Source organism: Scyliorhinus canicula, chromosome 15, assembly GCF_902713615.1.
Source record: "Scyliorhinus canicula chromosome 15, sScyCan1.1, whole genome shotgun sequence".
NCBI classification, from domain to species: domain Eukaryota; kingdom Metazoa; phylum Chordata; class Chondrichthyes; order Carcharhiniformes; family Scyliorhinidae; genus Scyliorhinus; species Scyliorhinus canicula.
Genome location: NC_052160.1, coordinates 7,492,823 through 7,516,756, shown reverse-complemented (window position 1 = coordinate 7,516,756; position 23,934 = coordinate 7,492,823). Strand labels below are relative to the sequence as shown.

General features: G+C 46.4%; 1 protein-coding gene across 3 annotated transcripts in view; it reads left to right on the top strand.

Moving 5' to 3' along the window:
- The window catches only part of dnah3 (dynein axonemal heavy chain 3), a 186,555-nt gene that overhangs the window by 105,246 nt on the left and 57,375 nt on the right, over positions 1 to 23,934 (top strand). For all 3 annotated transcript variants that reach the window (XM_038820516.1, XM_038820514.1, XM_038820515.1), the window contains 12 exons: positions 1,092 to 1,200; positions 2,676 to 2,789; positions 4,649 to 4,825; positions 5,926 to 6,017; positions 8,002 to 8,221; positions 13,570 to 13,704; positions 14,136 to 14,247; positions 16,758 to 16,999; positions 18,739 to 18,839; positions 18,932 to 19,037; positions 20,563 to 20,692; positions 23,654 to 23,890. In XM_038820516.1, the coding sequence (XP_038676444.1) occupies positions 1,092 to 1,200; positions 2,676 to 2,789; positions 4,649 to 4,825; positions 5,926 to 6,017; positions 8,002 to 8,221; positions 13,570 to 13,704; positions 14,136 to 14,247; positions 16,758 to 16,999; positions 18,739 to 18,839; positions 18,932 to 19,037; positions 20,563 to 20,692; positions 23,654 to 23,890 (1,775 nt within the window). The remainder of the gene's footprint in view (positions 1 to 1,091; positions 1,201 to 2,675; positions 2,790 to 4,648; positions 4,826 to 5,925; positions 6,018 to 8,001; positions 8,222 to 13,569; positions 13,705 to 14,135; positions 14,248 to 16,757; positions 17,000 to 18,738; positions 18,840 to 18,931; positions 19,038 to 20,562; positions 20,693 to 23,653; positions 23,891 to 23,934) is intronic.

The following is a 23,934-nucleotide window of genomic DNA, read 5'->3' as shown; positions in this document are numbered from 1 at the left end:
TCCCCCCCCACCTCCCTCCCCCTCCCAGATATACTACCCTGGACCTCAGAGGCTACTGTCCATTCCTCCTTCATAAAGTCTGTCATTGAAGGAAGGTTTACACCTCACGTTGGTGGGCAGGCTGGATACTGGCGAATCCACCAATCAGTTCACCTCAGCTCCATTTACATAATAGTGCACCCAACTTTCTTCCTGCTTAAACTTTTGTTTGAAACTACTGAATAGAGATCCTCCAAAAATGTCTTTCCGAAATATCAAACCTTTCCCAAATTCATGTTGTGTCATTGAAAGTGTGGATTGGATTTAATTAATTTTATTTGGATGTGGCTTTAATTCAAATCCATTGAAGTGGGGCGACTTCATTGGAAAACACTCCCCAACACCGATCTTTGGTCTGAGAAATTGGATCAATTTCAGCTGTCAAGACGCGCAAATCTCCCTCTGATAGCAAGTGGCAACTGTACCGAGTTGGGAAGTCTCAATTTGGTTCTTGATGAGCCGAAGTTATCATTATTGATTGTAAGCTCTCTGTTTGAAGCTAAGGTGATCGTAGGAACAACATCAATTCTGTTTTTCAGTGCATGTGTACAGAGAGGTGTGTTATATAGTCACTAATGTACCTTCCTGTACTCTGGAGCTTCTTTTCTAATGACAGCAGGTCCTCTCCTGCCATCTGAGGCAGCTAAGACCTCCTGGAAGAAGGTTTTCTCTCAGTGTGTCTGACCAAAATGCAGCCGATGGCAAATGTGAACACCATAAGATTATACCTGACATTTGGAGCTTGCCTGTCGGGTAGAATAATCTTTTGCAAGTGCAGGTCATTCAAAGTAACACAGCAGAAACAGAACAGATTCAGTATCAATTAGTCCAAATAGGTAATATAAAAAGTTTAAATAGAAGCGCATTCACTATTTACCCATCGTAACACTCTTTTTCTAAATCGTTACAGATTGAAGCATGCTAAATTAAACCTCATTTAAACTCACATAAATATTCGGTGTGGGAATCGCAGGGATCAATAGGATTCACACGTTAAGTTATGTTTAGGTGCCAGGTTATGCTGATTGTACTTTTTCTGGTGATACATTTAGGACGTTGATGGGAGCCTTAAAATTGAACCTTGGGGGTGCACCTGAGGGACCTGCTGGGACTGGCAAGACAGAAACGACAAAAGATTTAGCAAAAGCTGTAGCCAAGCAGGTACCGATTACTCTGGGATGCTCCATTGCTGCTTTATGTTTTTATTTTAACGAGTTTACATTTGACTGTACCAATTTAATCTCCTGTTTTCTTCATCTGTTTAAACTTGTAAACGTTACCCGCACCCTCATTTCTGTTTTCCATATTTATTGGCGTCACTGTCAATAGAATCACTCCAGTGCGGAAAGGGGCCATTCGGCCCATTGAATCTTCGCCGACCCTCTGAAAGAGAGCACTGCCTAGGCTCACTGGCTCGCCCTATCCGCTTCCGTTGTTATTCTTGTTACAGCCACAGAGTATGTTTTCTCTTTTAGCAGAGAGAATATGACCATTTGGTCTGTGGTTCCTTCACTGCTGGCATTAGCTTTGTTTCTTGTTCAGAACCCCCCCCCCCCTCCCTCCCCTTCTAATGGAATGGCCGTCTTAATTGCTATTTATAAAAAATATTTTTATTCAACATTTTCAACATTTTAACAATCTAACATTCTTACACCAACAATGCCACCAAAATCTAAAACAAACACCCTCCATCTCTGGTGTAACCCCCTATTCAGCCGCTCCTGGAGAAAATTTCATCTTTTCCAAGGACAGGAACTCCCAACAAGTCACCCAACCACTCCGAGACACAGGGGGGGGCGAAGCTGACCTCCACCCCAACAGAACCCACCTGCGAACAATCAACGAGGCAAAGGCTAAGACGTCTGCCCCCGCTCCCGCCAGCAGCTCCGGCAGGTCGGACACCCCAGATATGGCCTCCAGGGGACCCGGTTCCAAATGCAGAACCTCAGACATGGGGCTGAAAAACCACCCACAATATTTCTCCAATGGGCAGGACCAGAACATACGGACATGATTGGCTGGGCCCCTCCCAATCCGCTCGCACCTATCTTCCACCCCCTCAAACAGCCAGCTCATCCTCGCCTTCATTAAGTGCCTCCTGTACCTTAATTGCTTGTGTTAATGATACTGAGTGCAGCCTCGGGGAAGGGGGGGAGCGTTTCCCACCAGGGCAAACAGTGCCGTTGTGATGTCGTTCCCAGCACTTAACAATCCCGCTAACCCCACCCAGAACAGGACTATTGTTTTAGTTTGATCGTGCCCGTAAATGTTTAACAGCAACGTAAATCTCACCATCCCAGTGTTTAATAGGAGCCCTAATTTTCAGTAATGAATTAATTTTGTTTAAACACCGCAAATGCAAAGTTATGGGAAAATGAACGGCAGGCGAGGCGAAGGTGCAAGTTTTCCAGTAATTTATGGCGATCTCCAATGTGTATGGTATCTCCCCCTCATCACCAATGACTTTTCCTTTGACATACTAATAACAGAGTTTAACTCGCTGATCTCCCAACTGTGCCATTAATTCACCCTAAATGTCCCTCTTGTAATGATTTCAACCATGGAGCTGTCCTATTTTGGATGCTGTTGTTTAGTTTGGTGTTCTACTTGACTAACTTTTATCTGTGTCTTTACAGTGCGTCGTTTTCAATTGCTCGGATGGACTGGATTACAAAGCCATGGGGAAATTCTTTAAAGGTCTTGCTCAAGCCGGAGCTTGGGCCTGCTTTGATGAGTTCAACAGAATAGAGGTAATTAAATCTTTGTGGGGAATATGGTGGCGTGGGGGATAAAGTCAGCTCGGCTAGAGGTGCGGTACGTTCTGGAGCACAAGTCTTGATTTGATTTGATTTGATCTATTGTCACATGTACCGAAGTACAGTGAAAAGTATTTTTCTGTGGCCGAGGAACGTACACAGTACATACATAATAGACACAATAATAATCAACAGAGGACATTGATAAATGGTACATTGATAAAACAGTGGTTGATTACAGTGTGGGACAAGGGGCCAAACAAAGCAAATATATGAGCAAGAGCAGCATAGGGCATCGTGAATAGTGCTCTTACAGGGAACAGATCAGTCTGAGGGGGAGTTGTTGAGGAGTCTTGTAGCTGTGGGGAAGAAGCTGTTCCTATGTCTGGATGTGCGGGTCTTCAGACTTCTGTATCTTCTGCCTGATGGAAGGGTCTGGAAGAAGGCAAAGCCTGGGTGGGAGGGGTCTCTGATAATGCTGTCTGCCTTCCTGAGGCAGCAGGAGGTGTAGACAGAATCAATGGGAGGGTGGCAAGCTTGTGTGATGCACTGGGCTGAGTTCACCACACTCTGCAGTTTCTTGCGACCTTGGGCCGAGCAGTTGCCATACCAAACTGTGATGCAGCCGGATAGGATGCTCTCTGTGGCACATCTGTAGAAATTTATTTAGCTTTGATAGAAAGTGGAGACGTTGTTGGGCTTTCTTGACTGTTGCACCAACGTGAGTGGACCAGGACAGACTGTTGGTGATGGTGACCGCCAGGAACTTAAAGCTATCGACCATCTCCACTTAGGAGCCATTGATGTAGATGGGAGTGCGTGTCGTGCTGCGCTTCCTGAACTAGTCTTCAGTACCTTTGCCAGAATATTGTCAGGGCCCAGAGCCTTTGCAGTATCCAGTGCCTTCAACCGTTTCTTGATACCATGTGGCTGAAGACTGGCATTGGAGGAGGTCGAGATGGATCATCCACTCGGAACTTCTGTCTGAAGATTGTTGCGAGTCCTCCAGCTTTATCTTTTGCACTGATGTGCTGGACTATTCCAACATTGAGGATGGGGATATTTGTGGAGCCCCTGCCTCCAGTGAGTTGTTTAATAGTCCACCACCATTCAAGGCTGGAAACTTTCCACCAAGGGAACACAGGTTCCTCCAGATCTACACTGCCCAGAGCCCTCATGATTTTAAATAACTCCATCAAATCTGAGGGAACTTCAACATAAGGGAACAAAATCTCAAAAAATAGTCATACGAAAGTGAGTCTTCGGGGATGGGTTGGGCAGACAAGAGGCAGATGCAATTTAATGTGAGGCAATACCTTAGGAGGGTAAACAAGGAATGGTTGCATGCGGTCAACGTAAAGACATTGAAGGATGCAGATATGCAGAGATAAACTAAAGCTCCAACATATAATTCCCTGGAATTGATCTTCCCAATGACCTTAGCTGTGCCCTTTGGCTCAGAGCCAAGGATACAAAATAAGAATACATTGATGCAAAATGCTGATCAGACCGTGTTGGCTACCGTTTTGATGCCTGTCAGTGATCCAACAATAAACGAACAAAGACTTAGACAGTGTGCGCTATTAAAGCAATATTAATTTACTGTGGACTTCGGGAACCCAACATCAGGCTGAAGGGGAAGTGGCTGAGGTAGGGCGCTCTTTCAGAGGGTCAGTACAGACTCGATGGGCTGAGCGGCACCCTTCTGCACTGTGAGAATTCTATAAAATCAGACCAGATCCCAAGGCTGCATTCTGCTCTTCCCGAACTTGTCCTAATTGTCCAGAACAGCATCGTCCTGCTATAGAACAACATTAATGATAGCAACATTGGACTGTTGTTTTGATTTCCAGGTGGAAGTGCTGTCAGTGGTTGCTCAACAAATCCTCAGTATCCAACAAGCGATTATGCGGAATCTGAAAACATTTTACTTTGAGGGGACAGAAATTTCCCTCAACCCAACCTGCTCGGTATTTATTACCATGAATCCTGGGTACGCAGGTCGAGCTGAGCTCCCAGACAACCTTAAGGTAAAACTCAAACGTTTCTTTCTGATTTCATGACGCAATAAAGTATTGGACCAAATCCTGGTAGTCAACTTAAATTTGCAAATGGCCGCATACAGTTTATATGAAAACAAACTGAATAGTGACGTTTAAAAGGCAATTATGAACGTTACACTCCATTACATTCCTAATTGTTCTGAGGGTTGAAATAAGTGATTTAAAAAAATATATATTTAGAGTATCCAATTCATTTTTTCAAAATAAGGGACAATTTAGCGTGGCCAATCCACCTACACTGTACTAATGCTAATAATCTTTATTGTCACAAGTAGGCTTACATTAACACTGCAGTGAAGGTACTGTGAAAAGCCCCTAGTCGCCACATTCTGGCCCCTGTTCGGGTACACTGAGAGAGAACTCAGAATGTCCAAATTACCTAACAGCACGTCTTTCGGGACGTGTGGGAGGAAACCGGAGCACCCGGAGGAAACCCACGCAGACATGGGGAGAGTGTGCAGAATCCGCATGCTGTCACCCCAGCCGGGAATCGAACCAGGGACCCTGGTGCGGTGAAGCAACAGTGCTAACCACTGTGCTATCATGCTGCACAACTTTGGGTTGTAGTGGCGAAACCCACGGAAACACGGGGAGAATGTGCAAACGCCGCACGGACAGTGACCAAGAGCCAGGATCGAACCTGGGATCTCGGTGCTGTGAGGCAGCAGTGCTAACCACTGCGCCACCGTGCTGCCCTTGAAATAAGTGATTGTGAAGTATGTATTGTTAAGTACGTTCCGCATATTAGAACGTTATTTTCCCCCTCCCTTTTTCCCCAAAGGAAGATTTATTTTTAAGCTAAAGCTGAGGTTTAATGCTGAGAACCTTGGGTGAAATCACTTTAACTTTTTTTGGTCTGAGAATTTGCAATTAACTAAATAAACTCCACATCCAGGTTGTTGTGGACAGTGAGCAAAGGACACAACAGCCCTTTGGAGGGTGTCATGGAATCAAACTGGATGAAAGCATCCTTACTGGACAATCAAGTTCATTCTCTTCCCAGGGGATTAGTAACTTACCTTGCTGTTGCTTTGTTAAAAGTTTACTTCATTCTCTAACTTCTCCAGGCCCTGTTCCGTACAGTTGCTATGATGGTTCCAGACTACGCTCTGATTGGTGAAATTTCCCTTTACTCCATGGGCTTTCTGGACTCACGAAGGTAAAAAGGCAAATTTGTATTTTGGTTATTTTAAAATCTCCCTCAGCTGTCTGCCTCTGGTCACCAGGGCTGATCCTGCGTTTGAGGGTTGTGTGAGCACTCATCTCCCCTCCCTTAGCCCGGGTCCCAGCATCTTACTCTGCTCCTCTCCATTTTTTTTCATTCGTTCATGGGGGCGTGGGCATCGCAGGCTGTGCCAGCATTTATTGCCCATCCCTAATTGCCCTTGAGGGGGCAGTTAAGAGTCAACCACATTGCTGTGGGTCGGGAGTCACATATAGGCCAGACAATAGTCTCTCCCTCAATGTCAACAAAATGAAGGAGATTGTCATCAACTTTAGGAAGTGTAGTGGAGAACATGCCCTTGTCTACATCAATGGGAACAAAGTAGAAAGGGTCGAAAGCTTCAAGTTTTTAGGTGTCCAGATCACCAACAACCTGTCCTAGTCCCCCCATGCTGATACTTTAAGAAAGCCCACCAATGACTCTACTTTCTCAGAAGACTAAGGAAATTTGGCATGTCACCTACGACCCTCACCAACGTCTACAGATGCACCATAGAAGGCATTTTTTCTGGTTGTATCACAGCTTGGTATGGAGTCTGCTCTGCCCAAGACCGCAGGAAACTACAAAAGGTTGTGAATGTAGCCCAGTCCATCACGCAAACCAGCCTCCCATCCATCGACTCTATCTATAATTCCCACTGCCTCAGAAAGGCAGCCAGCATAATTAAGGACCCCACGCACCCCGGACATATTCTCCTCCACCTTCTTCCGTCAGGAAAAAGATACCAAAGTTTGAGGTCACGTACCAACCGACTCAAGAACAGCTTCTTCCCTACTGCCATCAGACTTTTGAATGGACCTACCTCGTATTTTGATCTTTTCTCTACACCTTGCTATAACTGTAACATTACATTCTGCAGTCTCTCCTTCCTTCCTTATGTACGGTATGCGTTGTTAGTACAGCATGCAAGAAACAATACTTTTCATTGTATACTAAAATATGTGACAATAATAAATCAAATCAAAAAACCAGGTAAGGATGGCAGATTTCCTTCCGTAAAGGACATTAGTGAACCCAGATGGGTTTTTCCGACATTGGTTTCATGATCATTTAATTCCAGATTTTTGTTGAATTCAAATTTCACCACCTGCAGTGGTGGGATTTGAACCTGGGTCCCCAGATCATTACCCTGGGCGTCGGGTTAACTAGTCCAGTAACAATACTACAACAGCGCCGCCTTCCCCTTGCAGCCCCAGGTGTGCCCACCGCTGAGCTCTGACACTGGGACTGCTAGGCCGAGCGGTGGCCCTCGCAGGTGGGACTTCTTCCCACTGGGAGCCGGATGCCTGGCCCTCACCTGCAATGCAGCCTTGTTGGGTTTCAGGCAGTGCCGCACCCACCTACATTCCGGGAGGGGTGGCACTATTCCCCTTCCACCTCCCCACCCTCATGAAATTCAGCACATGGCATACGCTGGCTAATGATGCTGTGTATCCAAAATGGTCAATTTACCAGTCTGAACATTACTGGAAACCAAAAGCTGATATCCACAATCTTCACCCATTTTCCCCTAGGAATACTGTTAACTTCTGGCTCACGGAGAGACAGGCAATACCCCTTAAAAATAAACCTGACGGTACTTAAATCGTAGCCTGTAATGACAAAATCTTATCATAGAAATGCTGGCTCTGCTGCATTAAATCTTTAAATGTGCCGTAACCCTCTTGTCCAATGGGTTGGCTTTTTATAGATGTGTCCGGGGAATGTGGGGGTCGCTGGTTAGGCCAGCATTTATTGCCCATCCCTAATTGCCCTTCAGAAGGTGCTGGCGAACCTGTTTCTTCATCTCGCTGCTAATTCTGTACTTTATTGGGATTTTAAATAATTGTTTTAGATAAAATAAAGTAAGATTTACAGCACAAATACTTTTCTTTCCCGTTACACTCTTCCCTTCGCCACTTTCCCCCCCGCCCTCTAGTCTTTCCCAGAAGATTGTGGCTACCTACCGTCTGTGCTCCGAGCAGTTATCGTCACAGCATCACTATGACTATGGGATGCGCGCGGTGAAATCCGTCCTGACCGCAGCTGGGAACCTGAAGCTGAATTACCCGGAGGAAAACGAGAGTGTGCTGCTGTTACGAGCACTGCTGGATGTGAACATGGCCAAGTTCTTGGCCCAGGATGTTCCTCTATTTCAGGTATATTTGAAGAAGGGAGCTTTGTTTCAAACAAAGTCCACTGAGAGGAATTGAATCGTAGGCTCGTTGAATTTTAAAGCACAGAAAGAGGCCAATCGGCCCATCGTGGCTGCACCGACAGAGCTGGCTAGCTAGTCCCATTCCCCAGCCCTATCTCCGTAGCCCTCTAAATTCATCATTTTAAAATATGTATCCAGCTCCCTTTTGAAACCTCTTATAGAATCCACCTCCACCACTCTCCCCGGCAGCACCTTCCAAACCCCAACAACTCTGAGTAATGATGTTGTTCCTCGTCTCACTCCGAGCTCTCTTGCTGACCACCTTGAAATTGTGACCCCGAGTAGAAACAGAATATCCTTCTCCCTGTCAAAATTGTTCATATTTGAACACCTCATAGATTTTACAGTGCAGAAGGAGGCCATTCGGCCCATCGGGTCTACAGCGGCCCCTGAAAGAGCACCCTACCTAAGCCCACCCTACCTCCACCCTAACCCGTAACCCAGTATCCCCACCTAACCTTTGGACACTACGGGACAATTTAGCATGGCCAATCCACCCAACCTGCACATCTTTGGATGTCCCCTCTTAATCTTCCCTGCCCCAAGGAGAACAAGCCCAATTTCTCCAATCTTTCCTTGTATCTAAAATTTCTCATTCCTGCTCTCATTCTAGTAAATCTCCTCTGCACTCTCTCCACAGCTTTAACATCCTTCCTCAAATAAGGTGCCCAGAATTGAACGCAATACTCCAATGATTTGTAGAGATGTAGCATCACTTCCTTGCTTTTGAACTCTATGCCTCTATTTATAAACCCAGGGATGCCATCAGCCTTCTTAACAACTGTTTGAACATGCCTGGCCACCTTCAGAGAATTACACACTTGGACCCTGTCTTGTTATGCTCTTGGTATAGCATAAGACACTTCCTTGATGTTCACTCTGACAAAGGAAGGTTCAGACGAGGAGATAACTTCAACACATTTATTAAACTATTTACAATTCTCCTACTCGGGTTCGACTCTACTGTTAATCCTCTTATAGCTACTCAGACTGACAAACCAGTTTGCTACAATCCACGTGGTGGGTGTGATGTTCAATCAACCCTGTGCCTCTACTCACTGACTGTCTCCACTGGAAAGAGGAAGATCATGTGTGCTGTGTCCTTTATATATGGGTTGGTGTAATGCCCTCCTGTGGTAGTGTCACCTCTGTGTGTATCGTGAATGTCCATTGGTCGTGTCCCATCTTGCTGACCTATTGGTTGAATGTCTGTGTGTCATGTCTCTGGTGCTCCCACTAGTGTCTAGCTAGTCTACGTGTATTTAAATTTCTTCAGCCAGAGAGTGGTAGGTCTGTGGAATTCATTGCCACAGAGGGCGGTGGAGGCCGGGACATTGAGTGTCTTTAAGACAGAAATTGATAAATTCTTGATTTCTCGAGGAATTAAGGGCTATGGGGAGAGAGCGGGTAAATGGAGTTGAAATCAACCATGATTGAATGGTGGAGTGGACTCGATGGGCCGAATGGCCTTACTTCCGCTCCTATGTCTTTTGGTCTTATGGTCTTAACCCCTTGTATATCTACAGTGATGCATATCACCACAGACCCCGAGGTTCCTCTGCTCCCATACTCCCCTCAAAGTTGTACCATTGAGTCTGTATTGACTCCCCATATTTCTTCTACCAAAATGCATTCTGTCACATTTCTCTGCCAGGTGTCTGCCTGTTTGGTTAACTTGTCAATGTCCCTCTGAAGTCGCTCAGCGTCATCCTCATAATTCACTATTCTCCCAGCTTAGTATCATCTGCAAATTTTGTCCTCAACACCCAACTCTAAACCGTTTATATAAACGAGTCCAGCAAGTCAACTTATTAAATGTGAGCAAAACTCTGTGTGAAAATGGAAACGACAATCTCCAATGTTCAGCTTTGAAATTGATAATGCCGACTGCAAAGATAACAATTTGGCTGAACTCCAAAGATAAATTAGCTTCTGTTTTTTGTTCCGGGGACTGTCTTACGAAGAGAGATTGGGCAAACTGGTCCTGTATTCTCCAGAATTTCAAAGAATGAGAGGTGATCTCATTGAGATCTACAAAATACTTAAAAGGAATGGACAGGATAGATGCAGATAAGGGGCGGGATTCTCCCCTACCCGGCGGGGCGCAGGGTCCCGGCGCTGTGGAGCGACATTGACCACTCCGGCGACGGGCCGCTCCAAAGGTGCGGAATCCTCCACATCTTCAGGGGCTAGGCTAGCCCCGGAGTGGTTTGCGCTGTGATGGCCGGCGGGGAAGGGGCTTGGTGCCGCGCCAACTGGTGCCGAAGGGCCTACGCCAGCCGGCGTGAGTTGGCGCATGCGTGGGAGCGCCACCGTGTGCTGGCGTCATCCCTGCGCATGCACAGGGGGTTTCATCTCCGCGTCAGCCATGGCGGAGGACCACAGCGGCCGAAGCGGAACAATAGAGTGCCCCCACGGCACAGGCCCGCCCGTGGATCGGTGGGCCCCGATTGCGGGCCAGGCCACCGTGGGGGCACCCCTCAGGGCCAGATCCCCCCCGCGCCCCCCCCCCCCGAGGACCCCAGCCGCCTGCGCAGCCAGGTCCCGCCAGCAAATACCTGGTGTAACATACACTGGTGGGACTGGCCGAAAGCGGGTGGCCGCTCGGCCCATTGTGGGCCGGAGAATCGCCGGGGGGGGGGGGGGGGGGGGCGCTGCCAGCGGTCGGCAACTGGCGCGGTGCGATTCCCGCCCCCGCCAAAACCCCGGTGCCGGAGAATTCGGCAGCCGGCGGGGGCGGGATTCACGCCGCGCCCCCCCGCCGATTCTCCGACCCGGCAGGGGATTGGAGAATCCCGCCCAAGATGTTTCCCTTGGTTGGGGTGTCTAGAACCAGGGTAACAATTTCAAAATTAATGGGAAGCTATTTAGGACCGAAATGAGAAGTTTCTTTACACAGTGGGATGTGAATCTTTGGAATTCCCCCACCAGAGGCTGAGAAAGCTCAGTCATTAAGTCTGTTTAAAACAGAGATTGACAGACGTCTGATTATCAATAATGTAAAGGGTTATGGGGATAGTTCAGATAAAAGGCATGTCATAGATACATATGATACATAGAACATATAGTGCAGAAGGAGGCCATTCGGCCCATCGAGTCTGCACCGACCCACTTAAGCCCTCATTTCCACCCGATCCCCATAACCCAATAACCCCTCTTCACCTTTTTGGACACGAAGGGCAATTTAGCATGGCCAATCCACCTAACCTGCACATCTTTGGACTGGGAGGAAACCGGAGCACCCGGAGGAAACCCAGGCAGACACGGGGGGAACGTGCGGACTCCGCACAGACAGTGACCCAGCGGGGAATTGAACCTGGGACCCTGGCGCTGTGAAGCCACAGTGCTAGCCATGTGTGCTACCGTGCTGCCTGTAAAAGTGGCCCATTGAAGTGTCTGATCAGCCATGATCATATTGAATGGAGGAGCAGGCTCAATGGGCTGAATGGCCTACTCATGTTCCTGTCCTCTATTGGATCAGTCGATGTTACAGTCCCAGTTGATGTTATAACTGGGCAGGAAGATCCCAGAGTGGAACGGGCTCAAATGACCAAAACATTAATTAAACATGAATAGTTGGATTATTATACAGTACTCTTTACTCCTCTCTTAGCTTAACAGAGACACAGATTTTATGATTAATACGAATTACAAAGTATATCTGAAGCTACAATGATCTCATTAACACAAGTGCCCTATTAATACACAGGATGACTGTGGTCAGGTACACTCTCCACTCTGAACCCAAGTTAGTGTCTATGGTTGTCTCCTCCGTATCCTCCCCAGATGATACTCACATGGGAACTTCCAAACTCCACTCCCAAAAAACACGCTTTAAAATCTTTGTTCATAATAATGCTTTCCCTTAGTGGTTTGCATTCCTAAATCCAGTCCACATTTTCCAAATGGCACTAAACAGAACTTGCACTCCACTTTTAACAGCAAGCCCAGTCCAGGATTTTACACCAACCCTTTTGGGATTTCTTCATCTCGACTGCTGTCACAGTTCACAACTGCTTTGACTTCCAATTCCCAGACTGTATTAAAATGGCAGTGAATGTTTGATTTACCTTTGACATCTGCTGTCCCACTTTAAATCTGGTTACTGCAATTGTCTGTTTAACTCAGAGTGCTTTATTAATCTTCCTTGATTTCTTCTTGACAATACCTTGGTCTCTGTTATCTTAGCTCCAGTCATCTTAGACATTCCTTCAGTCCCAATTCCCTGGTTATCTGTACTGTAACTTGTTCCTTTGGAAGCTTTCAACTTTGAAGTTCCCTTGTCCTGTCCAGCTTCTCCTGGCAGAGTTGAGAGAGGTACACTTCATAGTGTTCCTGTCTCCAACTGCCAACAACTTCAGCTGAAACTAAAACTTACAAGTTTTTTTCACCCGTAAAAGGGCCTCCAGTTGCTAAGCAATGCCCGCAGTTCTATCTATTCTTCACACCGTAACCCTCTCGAAGCACAGTAGAATCACAGCTGGAATTGCAACCAATCCCCACACATGCAAACACCTCTGTCCAGCATGAATTGAACAAGAGGTTTTACCCTTCTAGGCACAGAAACATTGTATTAAAACTCTACCTTGCTGATACCAATATTAATCCCTATTAACAGTTGACTAGCTTTGCATTTTTAGCTTTTAGCCCAAGCCTCGGGACACAGTTTAAATGGACAAAAACAATGTCCTATTTTGGGTCCGCTTCGCAGGGTGTTTCTCGTTGCCTGCAGCAGCGAAAGACACCGTTATTTAATGGCACTTTGCCATGTTTCTGGCCTGGGCGCGGAATGTTCCATCGAGGCTGCATTATTTCCTGCGGTGACGAGCTCCGCCCGCCAGTGCAAGAAGAATATTTGCGGATCGACGCACCATTTTTAAATGCCTCCCTGATCTTTCGACCCCCCCCCTCCCTCAGTGACCAGCGGCCGCCAGATCCCCCCCCCCCCCCCTCCGCACTCCGCCCAACTTATGAGGTCCTCGAGCCCCCCACCTCTTTAGGGTCAAGGTACACCCAATGAGGGCGAGATTCAGATGGTGAGATTTACTCGCGAGATGTTTTGAGTGTTGCAAATCTTGCGAGAGGCCTCTTGCGAGAATAAATGGCCTCATCCCGACACTAAGTCGGCACGAAGAGGCCATTAACTCGTGCCCTAGGTGTTCAAATCAAAACATTGGTGGCATCTATCATAATGCAGAGCTATAATAAAATAGTTATAGTAAACTAGCTATAATAAAATAGCCATGTCGTCCATTGTTAAAATGCAATCTCTGTGTCTCGTTGCTCAAGGGAATTATATCAGACTTGTTCCCTGGAGTTGAGCTACCTGTACCGGATCGTGACGTCTTCCTTGCTGCGTTGAGGTCCAACATCAAGAAAATGAAACTTCAGCCTGTACCTTGGTTTATTGAGAAGATTATTCAGGTGACCTGAAATTGTTTGAAGCTGCTGTCTGTTTGTTGGCCTGTGCTTTTCAGGAGGGGTGAGTTAGTATCTGCTGATTTTTTTTTGATGAACGTAATCTCGCCTTGGGTGTTGGACTGGGGTGGGCACAGTAAGAAGACCTGAGGAAGGAGCAGTGCTCCGAAAGCTAGTGATTCGAAGCAAACCTGTTGGACTTTAACCTGGTGTGGTAAGACTTCTTCCTGCAATTATGGGACACTGATGGCGCCTGAAAACATTTTTGACCCACGTTTGGCGATGCGAGGGACGGTAATTGTGTTGCAAATATATATTTTTTCAGTTAAACAATTATTTGCGTGGCATTTCTATAAATAGCATTTGTCTTGTATGTTCGCCTCCTCTTCTCCCGAAAACAGTGATGTGATGTGTTCATTTGTCTTTTGCTCCATCAGATTTACGAGATGATGCTGGTGCGCCATGGCTTTATGATTGTTGGTGACCCTTTGGGCGGTAAAACCTGTGCCTTCAAAGTGTTGGCTGCCGCCCTTGGTGATTTATATGCAGGTAACAATTCATCAGATACCGATATAGCAAATGACTCATTGTATGTTCAGCGTTTAAGGTGCGTGCAAAAGGCACGAAAGCAGAACCAAAGCCTTGGAGTGCCCAGCTACCATTTTGCACATTTTGGCAGCATCACCGATACTTTCAAACAATCAATTTATGGAATGTGGGCGTCGCCAGCTGGGCCCGCATTTGTTGCCCATCCCTAATTGCCACCTGAGAATGTGGCGATGAGCTGCCTCCTTGAACCGCTGCGGTCCATGTGGGTGTAGGTACACCCGCCGAGCTGTTAGGGAGGGAGTGCCAGATTTTTGACCCAGCGACAGTGAAATAACGACGATGTTGTTCCAGGATGGCCAGTGACCCGGAGAGGAGCTTCTCGGTGATGGTGATAGGGGTGAACCACTTGCACAGGTTCAATTTTAATCAGCGCTCTGAGGTAGCGAAGGAGAGGTGGGTGCAAGGGAATGTTTAGAGATGTTATAACCTGCCTGCTTACCACTGGCTGGGGACTAATGACAATCCCACAATCCTATGGGAGTATGAGCTTCCCCAATGAGGGGGGCGGAGAAATCATTAGCAGACTCCCGGCATAAATAGAGCTGGCCAGTGTGGAACCAGCCAGAGAGAGGAGTGAGCAGCAAGGGAAGTTGCTGCTGCTGCTGTTGTATATATATGTTATTGTAAATAAATGTTATTTCTTTGTATCCTTAAAACTCGTGCTGGATTCTTCGTGGCCCTCACAAAAAGAGATTAAATACTTTGATGTGTAACCCACTTCTATAGCTCCTGATGCTCCTTTTTAATCTGTCATGGGATTTCTGGAGGGCCACCATTTATTGCCCATCCCTAATTGCCCTTGGACTGAATGTCTTTTCTCGGTCATTACAGAGGACACCTAGAGTCACATGTGGACCAAGCCACGCAAGGACGGATTTCCTTCCCTAAAGAGAATTAATGAACCAGATGAGTTTTTAAAAATGATGAGAATTTCATGATCCCCGTTATTGAGACTAGCTTTCAATTCCAGATTTATTAATCGATTTGAACCCATGTCCCCAGTGTTTTAGCCTCGAGTCTGGATTACTATTCCAGTGGTATTACCGCTACCCCACCGTCTCTGCAGGTACAGAGGATATAAGCAAACAACGTAGTTGCAATAATGTAACAGCAAATTTAATGTGACATTCAAATTTTGTCTGTATTATGTGGTGATACATTATTGTCAGGTTATCCATATTAATCGTTGATTTCAGTATGGGGCTGGTTTAGCACACTGGGCTAAATCACTGGCTTTGAAAGCAGACCAAAGCAGGCCAGCAGCACGGGTTCAATTCCCGTACCAGCCTCCCCGAACAGGCACCGGAATGTGGTGACTAGGGGCTTTTCTCAGTAACTTCATTTGAAGCCTACTTGTGACAATAAACGACTTTCATTCATTTCATTCTTGAAATTATGTTGTTAATTACTGTGATCATTCAAATACCTCTGCTATTTTTAGCCGAGGTAATGGTCTGGTAAAGTAAATGGCCTACAGCTTCTGTTCAAATAATAAAGAGACAGTTCACACAAAGATGTTTGTGTGAGTATTGATATGAGAAATTGGCAGGGAGATTTTTTTTTTTACTGAGTGTTATGGAAGATTGAACATCTTTCCATGGGGCATGTTTGATGCAGGATTGTGGGTGGTATGCCCACATGCCCCATGCCGATGGGTTCCATGGTAGGTAGGGAGGAAAAATTCAACGAGAGTCTAAACCCAGTTTTACAGCGGTGTGAATTTACCATGGGACCTTCTGCTGGTGCCCAGAACCCATTTGTGGCTGGGGTGAAACTGATTCGTATCCTGCTAAAGGAATATAGGTGAAGCACCAACCTCAATCTTCCCCGCCCCAGGCCCGATTCTCTGTGACGCTAGCAGGAAAACATACTGGTCCAGACCTGGCTCCTCCTATGAACTACATCATCTGTACCCAAAGCATAAGGCATTCTTTTGTCTCTTGACTTGTTTAGACAGGACCAAACACAATACCCCTCATAAATTGTCTACACCCCAGGGGTCCTTCAACTGTAAACAATATTCCATTAGCTAGCCACCTGCAAACAAGTAAACGGTTCTCAAGATCTGTTAGCAGAACAATTCACCTGCAAATCAATTATTACCTCACTTTTACGACACAATCATAGGTCTAGCAGTCATACGGCCTGTACACACCCAAACCCAGGTTTTAATCACATTACTGCAAAAAATACAAAATCTGACAAATTCTTACATTTATCACAGTGTCTCCCATCTGCCAAGGATTCTGCCAAAGTCTCTGCCATATCTGTTCGCGCCTGGTCATGTTTTGTATTTAAGTTGTCTTCCAGAGCCAGGGATGGGGTTATTCGGCCAGAACGAAGAATAATCCTTTACTGTGTGTACTGAAATAGAAAATGCACAAACAGTAAATTGGTGGACCCCAGTTGTTTTGAATCTTCTTCTTGTTTTATTTTGTTTTATTTTGAAGCTCGCTTGATGAATGAGTTTGCTGTTGAGTATGCTATAATGAACCCTAAGGCTGTAACCATGGGACAGCTGTATGGTTGCTTCGATCCTGTGAGCCACGAGTGGACAGATGGTATTCTTGCCACAACTTTCCGTATGCAAGCCGTTTCTGTTACCGATTCCAGAAAGTGGATTGTGTTTGATGGACCCGTTGATGCTGTCTGGATTGAGAATATGAATACTGCATTGGATGATAACAAAAAAGTAGGTGGATATTTCTGGAAGAGTTTGAGAGATGTGAAGAAATCGTATAGAATTGCTCCGAAATAGTTTGTCAACATTGTGGTCCGTTTTATTTGACCAAGTTCTATTCTCAGTCCCTCAGAAATCAGATTTTGTCCTGGTCCCTAACATGCATAGAACATGGAACATACATAGAACATAGAACATAGAACAGTACAGCACAGAACAGGCCCTTCGGCCCTCGATGTTGTGCCAAGCAATGATCACCCTACTCAAACCCACGTATCCACCCTATACCCGTAACCCAACAACCCCCCCCCCCCCCAACCTTACTTTTTAGGACACTACGGGGAATTTAGCAATATCTTCTTTACCGACCTGTTCGGGACAATTCATTTTGGGGTGATTTAAATCCCCCCTGGTTATTATTCCATGGGTGAGATTTTCCAGCCCTTCCCACCGAGGAATATTCCAGTCCTGCCGACCTCCCGAACAGCACAGGGCGCCAGGCATGCAAAGCCCCGTCGACACCGGTGGTGCTGGAAGGTCTGGCCAATGGCGGGCCACCTCCACTGGTCTGTAGACTAACCCTGTTCATGACTTGATCCTTTATCACCTTTTAACTCTATTCACATTGAGCAAGATCGATTGGCTGTTCATGCCAGCGGGATCTTCCTCTGCCGCCGACGGCGCACCTCCCTCGCGTGTTTCCCAGCGGCGTGGGGTAGAATCAGTGGGGAGTCCCATTGTGGAGGGACCAGCAGATGCCACCTCCGGCCAATGTGGGCTACCTCCCCCCCACCGCAAAACACGCCAGAGAATCCCGCCCATTATCCCTATCTCTATCTCACTCTGCTTCCATTATTCCATGAATGTCCTCCACTGGCTTAGACTATCGGATGATCCCCTTTCCTGCTGTTTATATTGTTTCATTTCTCACAGCTCCCTCCCGCGTCTTGCTAGTTTGAAGTCTTTTCCATCACCCTGGTTGTGCAGGGGCAGTGGTCTCATTCTGGCCCTGGAATGGTCCATCCCTCCTCCCCGATTTACTGGTCCCGGTGCGAATTCCGTGAAAGTGGTATTGCCAAGGTTGGAGTTTGGGCTGAGGTGGATTCTGTTTAGTGCCCTCCAGTGGATGTGGAAAAACTGTGTACTCCCAATGTTTTCCCAACCCTCCCATCAAGGTTTCCTGTAGGTGTGAAGTCGCGAGAGTCTGCAACGGCTCTGCGGAACACAGGCGGCCATTGTATCACCACTTTACCTCCTAGATGGCTGTGGTTATGACACATTCCAAGCTGTTGAAGGAATGTATTATCAGTCTCTCTAATCCTGATTTTTAGGGAGGAAAAGTTAAAAGGGCTGAATTAGTTCCCACAGTCCAAAGACGTGCAGGTTTGGCAGATTGGCCATGCTAAATTGCCCCTTGGTGTCCAGGGATGCACAGGTTAGATGGGGTTGCGGGGATAGGGCGGGGCAGTGGGTCTGGGTAGGGTGCTCTTTCAGAGGGTCACTGCAGACTCGATGGGCCAAATGGCCTCCTTCTGCACTGTAGGGATTCTATAGGTCTAAGGAAAAATAAATTAAAATGGGGCAATACGAATACTGGTGCACACAGTCCGTTCCTCCCGGGTTGTGACATTAACTTCTAATATCGCCCATGAACCAGTGGAGTCAGTCACTAAGTACAGACAATAATCAGAAACACATCTGGTTGCCCCAGTGTGCGACTCGCTGTTGTTTATTTGCCATTTGTCTTCCAGTTGTGTTTAATGAGCGGGGAAATAATCCAGATGAGTTCCAAGATGAGTTTGATATTTGAGCCGGCAGATTTGGAGCAGGCTTCTCCAGCGACCGTCAGTAGGTATGATGAACCGTGAGATTATCATAGCCTCAGGGCTTGGCACTGAGTGCCGCCACAGTCGGCGAGCGTTAAAATGCCATCCTTTTTAACAGGTGCGGCATGATTTACCTGGAGCCCCATCAGCTGGGTTGGACACCACTGAAAGACTCATACATGGACACTCTACCACCCACAGTCACCGCTGAACACAAAGAACTGGTAACTCTACATTTTGAAAAGTCTAAATTTTGTGTGATAAATGTCAACAGAGTTTGCCCAGCTTACTACTCAGTGTTATTGAGCAGCGACACCACATGTGGGCAAAGCTGAATCTCACTCACACCCGTAATTCGCACATTGTGGTTTCAGTTTTAACTCTCCGCTTTTTTTCATTTATGCAATTAATTCACTGCTGTTCAGCACCTTCACACAATACATCTAACCTCCAATTACAACATTCGTTACTGGAGAATACTCTCCCTTTCTAAATTTAATTGCAAATTAGGCGATCTACATTTGTAACTCAATTCCCGCTGAAGTTATTGGCGATTCCATACCTGGGAACTATATTAGACAGTTTAGCGTACAGGCCACAATTTCAAAGTTTGCAGCTAATACCAGACTTAGATGTATTCTAAACGGTGACGAGGACAGTGTCGAACATCAGACAGGTTGGAGGATTGGGGAGGAGAGGTGGCAGGTGAAATTTAAGGCAGAAGAAATGTGAAGTGATTGCTTTTGGTGGGAAGAACGTGGAGAGGCAATATAACAGGAAGGGTACAATTCTAAAGAGGCAGGATCAGAGGAACCTGTGGGTTTATGTGTACAAATCAGCGAAGGGAGTTAATAAAGCCTTCTCGATTCTGATGTTTTTAAATAAGGGCATAGAGTACAAAAGCAACAAAGTTATGTTGAACCTGTACAAAACGCTGATTCAGTTTCAATTGGAGTATCACGCCCAGTTCTGGGCACTACATTTTACGAAGGATGTGAAGCCAGCATAGAAATTGCAGAAAGGATTCGCAAGAATGGCCTTGGGGATGAGAATCTTCAGTTCTGGAGAAACTAGGACTGTTATTCTTGGAGAAGAGAGGATATTTGATAGGAGATATTTATTTTTTAAAAGGAATGAGAGCCCCGGTCGATATTCCCTCCCCTTCATCCGGATGAATTGTGCTCACTTACGACATTCCTATTTCCGATTGAGCTGACACCAGCTAGTTCAGGGCAGACCCGTCCTCAAATTATCATAGAACAGTACAGCACAGAACAGGCCCTTCAGCCCTCAATGTTGTGCCGAGCATTGTCCGGAACCAAGATCAAGCTGGCAGCCTTCCTCAGATAAGACCATGAGAAACAGGAGCAGGAGTAGGCCATTCGGCCCATTGAGTCTGCTACCCCATTCAATGACTGATCCAATCGTGGCCCTAATTCTTCTTCCCTTCCTGTCCCCATAGCCCTCGGCTGCCTGGTCAGTGAATAATCTGTCGAACTCAATCGTGAGTTTATTCAGTGACCCCCACGGCCTCCACTGCTCTCTGTGGGAGAGAATCATAAAGGCAAGCAACCCTCTGAGAGGAGAATCCCCCCCCCCCACCCCATCTCTGTCCTTAATGGGAGCCCCCACCTATCAGGATAAGATGGATCATTAGGCAAAGAGGCTGAATCATGTGTGGAGTTATTCTGAAGACTTTAGGAATTGTAAAGGCGTTCCAGATAAACAACTGAGATATTTTGGTTTCAGATCAATGACATGTTCCATTGGCTGATCCAGCCTTCTTTGGAATTTACCCGACACCACTGCAAGTTTTTTGTGCAGACTTCTCCGATGCACCTTGCCTACAGCATGATGAGGCTCTACACTTGTTTAATGGGTGAGTTCCTCCTTCTTTAAATCTGGGTCTTACTTGCTGCAGCACTAATGCAATTTTTACTGAGTTACCTGAATTTCAATGATCTGTCGAATGTCTTTGCTTCAGACTTTTTATTCGGTTGCTCAACCGTTGTGAGGATAGATTGGAGTGAATGAGACTGTTCTCCGAAGAGAGAAGGAGGCGGAGAGGAGATTTGATAGAGGTGTTCAAAATCATGAGGGGACTGTACAGAGTAGATAAGGAGACACAGTACCCGCCGGTAAAAGGATCAAGAACGAGGGGGCATGGATTTAATGTGATTTGGAAAAGAAGCAATTGCGATGTGAGGAAAAAACCCTTTTTCACACAGCGAGTGGTTTGGGTCTGGATGCACTGCCTGGAAGTGTGGTGGAGGCAGCTTCAATTGAGGCATTCATATCATAGAATCCCTAAAGTGCAGAAGGAGGCCATTTGGCCCATCGAGTCGAGAACGACCTTGACCTAGGCCCACTCCTTCGCCCTATCCCCGTAATCCTACCTAAACGTTGGACACTAATGGCCCGTCAAGGAGACCTTGGTGAGTTTCTGTAGTCAATATTTGTGGGCAGTACACACTGCAACCGCAAGGTGCCGATGGCAAAGGTGCCTGTTTAAGTGGCAGACGGTGCCACCCAAGTGGGCATCTTTGCCCAGGATATGTTGGAGCTGCTCTCAGCCAGTCAAGTGGCGAGTATTCAATCACATCCCTGACAGCGAGTCGCACACTGGGGCAACCAGTGTTTCTGATTATTGTCTGTACTTAGTAACTGACTCCACTGCTTCATGGGCAATATTAGAAGTTAATGTCATAAGTGGAGGAAAGACTTTGGGAAGTTGATGAGTTAACTCCCTGAAGAATACCCAGCCTGGGACCTGTTCTTGTTGCCACACATGTGGCTAATCCAGTTATTTTCCTGGTTAATGGTGAGCCCCTCCCCAGGATATTGATGGTGGGGGGATTCAGCGATGGCAGTGCTGTTGATGTCTTGTTGGAGATGGTCATTGCCTGGCACTTTTGTGACGTGAATGTTGTTTGCTTCTTATCAGCCAAGTGAGGACTGGCTGGATGTGGGTGTGACAATATGTATATTGTAAGAATAATGATGGGTTAACAATTTTACTGTAATTGCATCCAACCACTAGATGGCAATCAAGCGCATACACGTGGATCACGTGATACTCTTGATTCCGGGAGAAGGTTGTTAAGCGAGAGAGAGAACAGTCGTGTTATCAGGAGCTCTGTAATTAGAATCATCATTTTAGTGAATCTGTAATCTTTTATATCTTAGCAAGCAAATCGAATCCATTTAGTTGTAGTGTAAATAAATTAGCTTTGTTCAAAACGTAGCTTGATGTTCTTTGTGAGAGACTACACTTCAAACCCATCCCCATTCAGAAAGCAAAGAACATCACAATGGGCATGGACTGCTTCAGTATCTGAGGAGTCGCAAATGTGCAGTCACCAGTGAACACCCTGTGTCTGACCTTCTGATGGATGGAAGGTCATTGCTGAAGCTGGTGTTTGGGTCTAGGATACGACTCGGGGAAGCTCTGGCTGGGATGCACAGTGGATGTGATGAACGGCCACCAACAACCGCAATTACCTTCCTTTGTGCTTGTAAACGCATCCGACCGCTCGAGAGTTTCTCCCTTGATTCCCATTGATCTCAGTTGACCAGCCTCCTTGATGCCACCTTCCTCTGTGGTGGCCTTGATGTCAAGGGTGGTTAGAAACTCTGAAATTCAGCTCTTTTGTCCATGTTTGGGTCAAGGGTGAAATGAAATCTGGAACCGACAGAACCAAAGGTAAACACTGGAGCTGGGTATGGGTGAGTAATTGGTGCTCAGCACTGTCTGTTACATCACTGCATTAGATTTGATCTGCTTTTTGAGGACAGGCCTTGTTTTGGTAATTTTGCACTTTGCTGGTTAAATGCCTGTTATGTAGTTGTACTGGGATTGTTGGGCTAAAGGCAACAGATAGTTCTGGAGTATAAATCTTTAGCTAACCAATCAGATGTTGTCAGGGGCAATATCCTTTTCTGTATCCAATATGTTTGGCCGTTCTTGTGGAGTGATTCCAATTGGCTGAAGACCGGCTCCTGTGTTTTTGGGGATCTCCGGGAACGGCTGAGATGGATCCTTCCCTCGTCACTATTGGCTGAAGAGGGTATCAAGCAATTCAGTCTTTCGCAGCCCCCTGGTCTGCAATCATTGGGTTACTGTCTGTGCGGAGTCTGCATGTTCTCCCCGTGTCTGCGTGGGTTTCCTCCGGGTGCTCCGGTTTCCTACCACATTCCAATGATGTGCCGATTAGGTGGATTGGCAGTGATAAATTGCCCCTTAGTGTCCAAGATGTGCAGGTTAGCTGGGGATATATGGCGGGGAGAGAGGGCTTGAGTAGTGTGCTCTTTCAGAGGGCCAGTGCAAACTCAATGGGCCAAATAGCAGTGTTGGGAGTCTATAAAGTCCTGAGGATGGGGATGTTCATGGAGGTGCTTCCACCACTGCAATCACTACATGCAAATAACTTGAAATATACCTAGGTGTTTTTTTATTCTTTTACGGGATGTAGGCATCACTGACAAGGTTAGCTTTTGTTTCCCATCCCTAATTGTCCTTGAACTGAGTGGCTTGCTGGGCATTTAAGAGTCAACCACATTGCTGTGGGTCTGGAGTCACATGTAGGGGCTTTAGTGAATGGGGTTTCACAATTGACAATGGTTTCATGGTCAGCATTAGACTTTTAATTCAAATTCCACCATCTGCAGGGGTGGGATTCGAACCCATGCCCCCAGAGCTTTACCTGCTCTGGATTACCAGCCTAGTAACGATACCATTGCCCCACCGCCTCCGCCCATGAAACCCTTGAGCTCTGCCAAGCAAAACGTCAACTGAGAATTGTGTCGCTAACAATTGGTTTGTCTTTTCCTTACCTCGCAGATGAAATAGCTCAGTCAGGAAAGGAAGACAACGAAGAAATGTCAAGCCAGCAAATCACGCTCTGGTTGCAGGGTCTGTTCCTCTTTGCTACCGTGTGGGCGATTGGCGCCACCATCAACGGTGAAAGCCGCAAAAAATTTGATGTTTTCTTTCGCAATTTGATCTTGGGAATGGATGACCACAATCCCCGCCCAAAGAGTGTCAAACTTACCAAAAACAATATATTTCCTGAAAGAGGTTAGAATATGAGACTTTGAAAACGCAGTAACCGTAATTAAAAT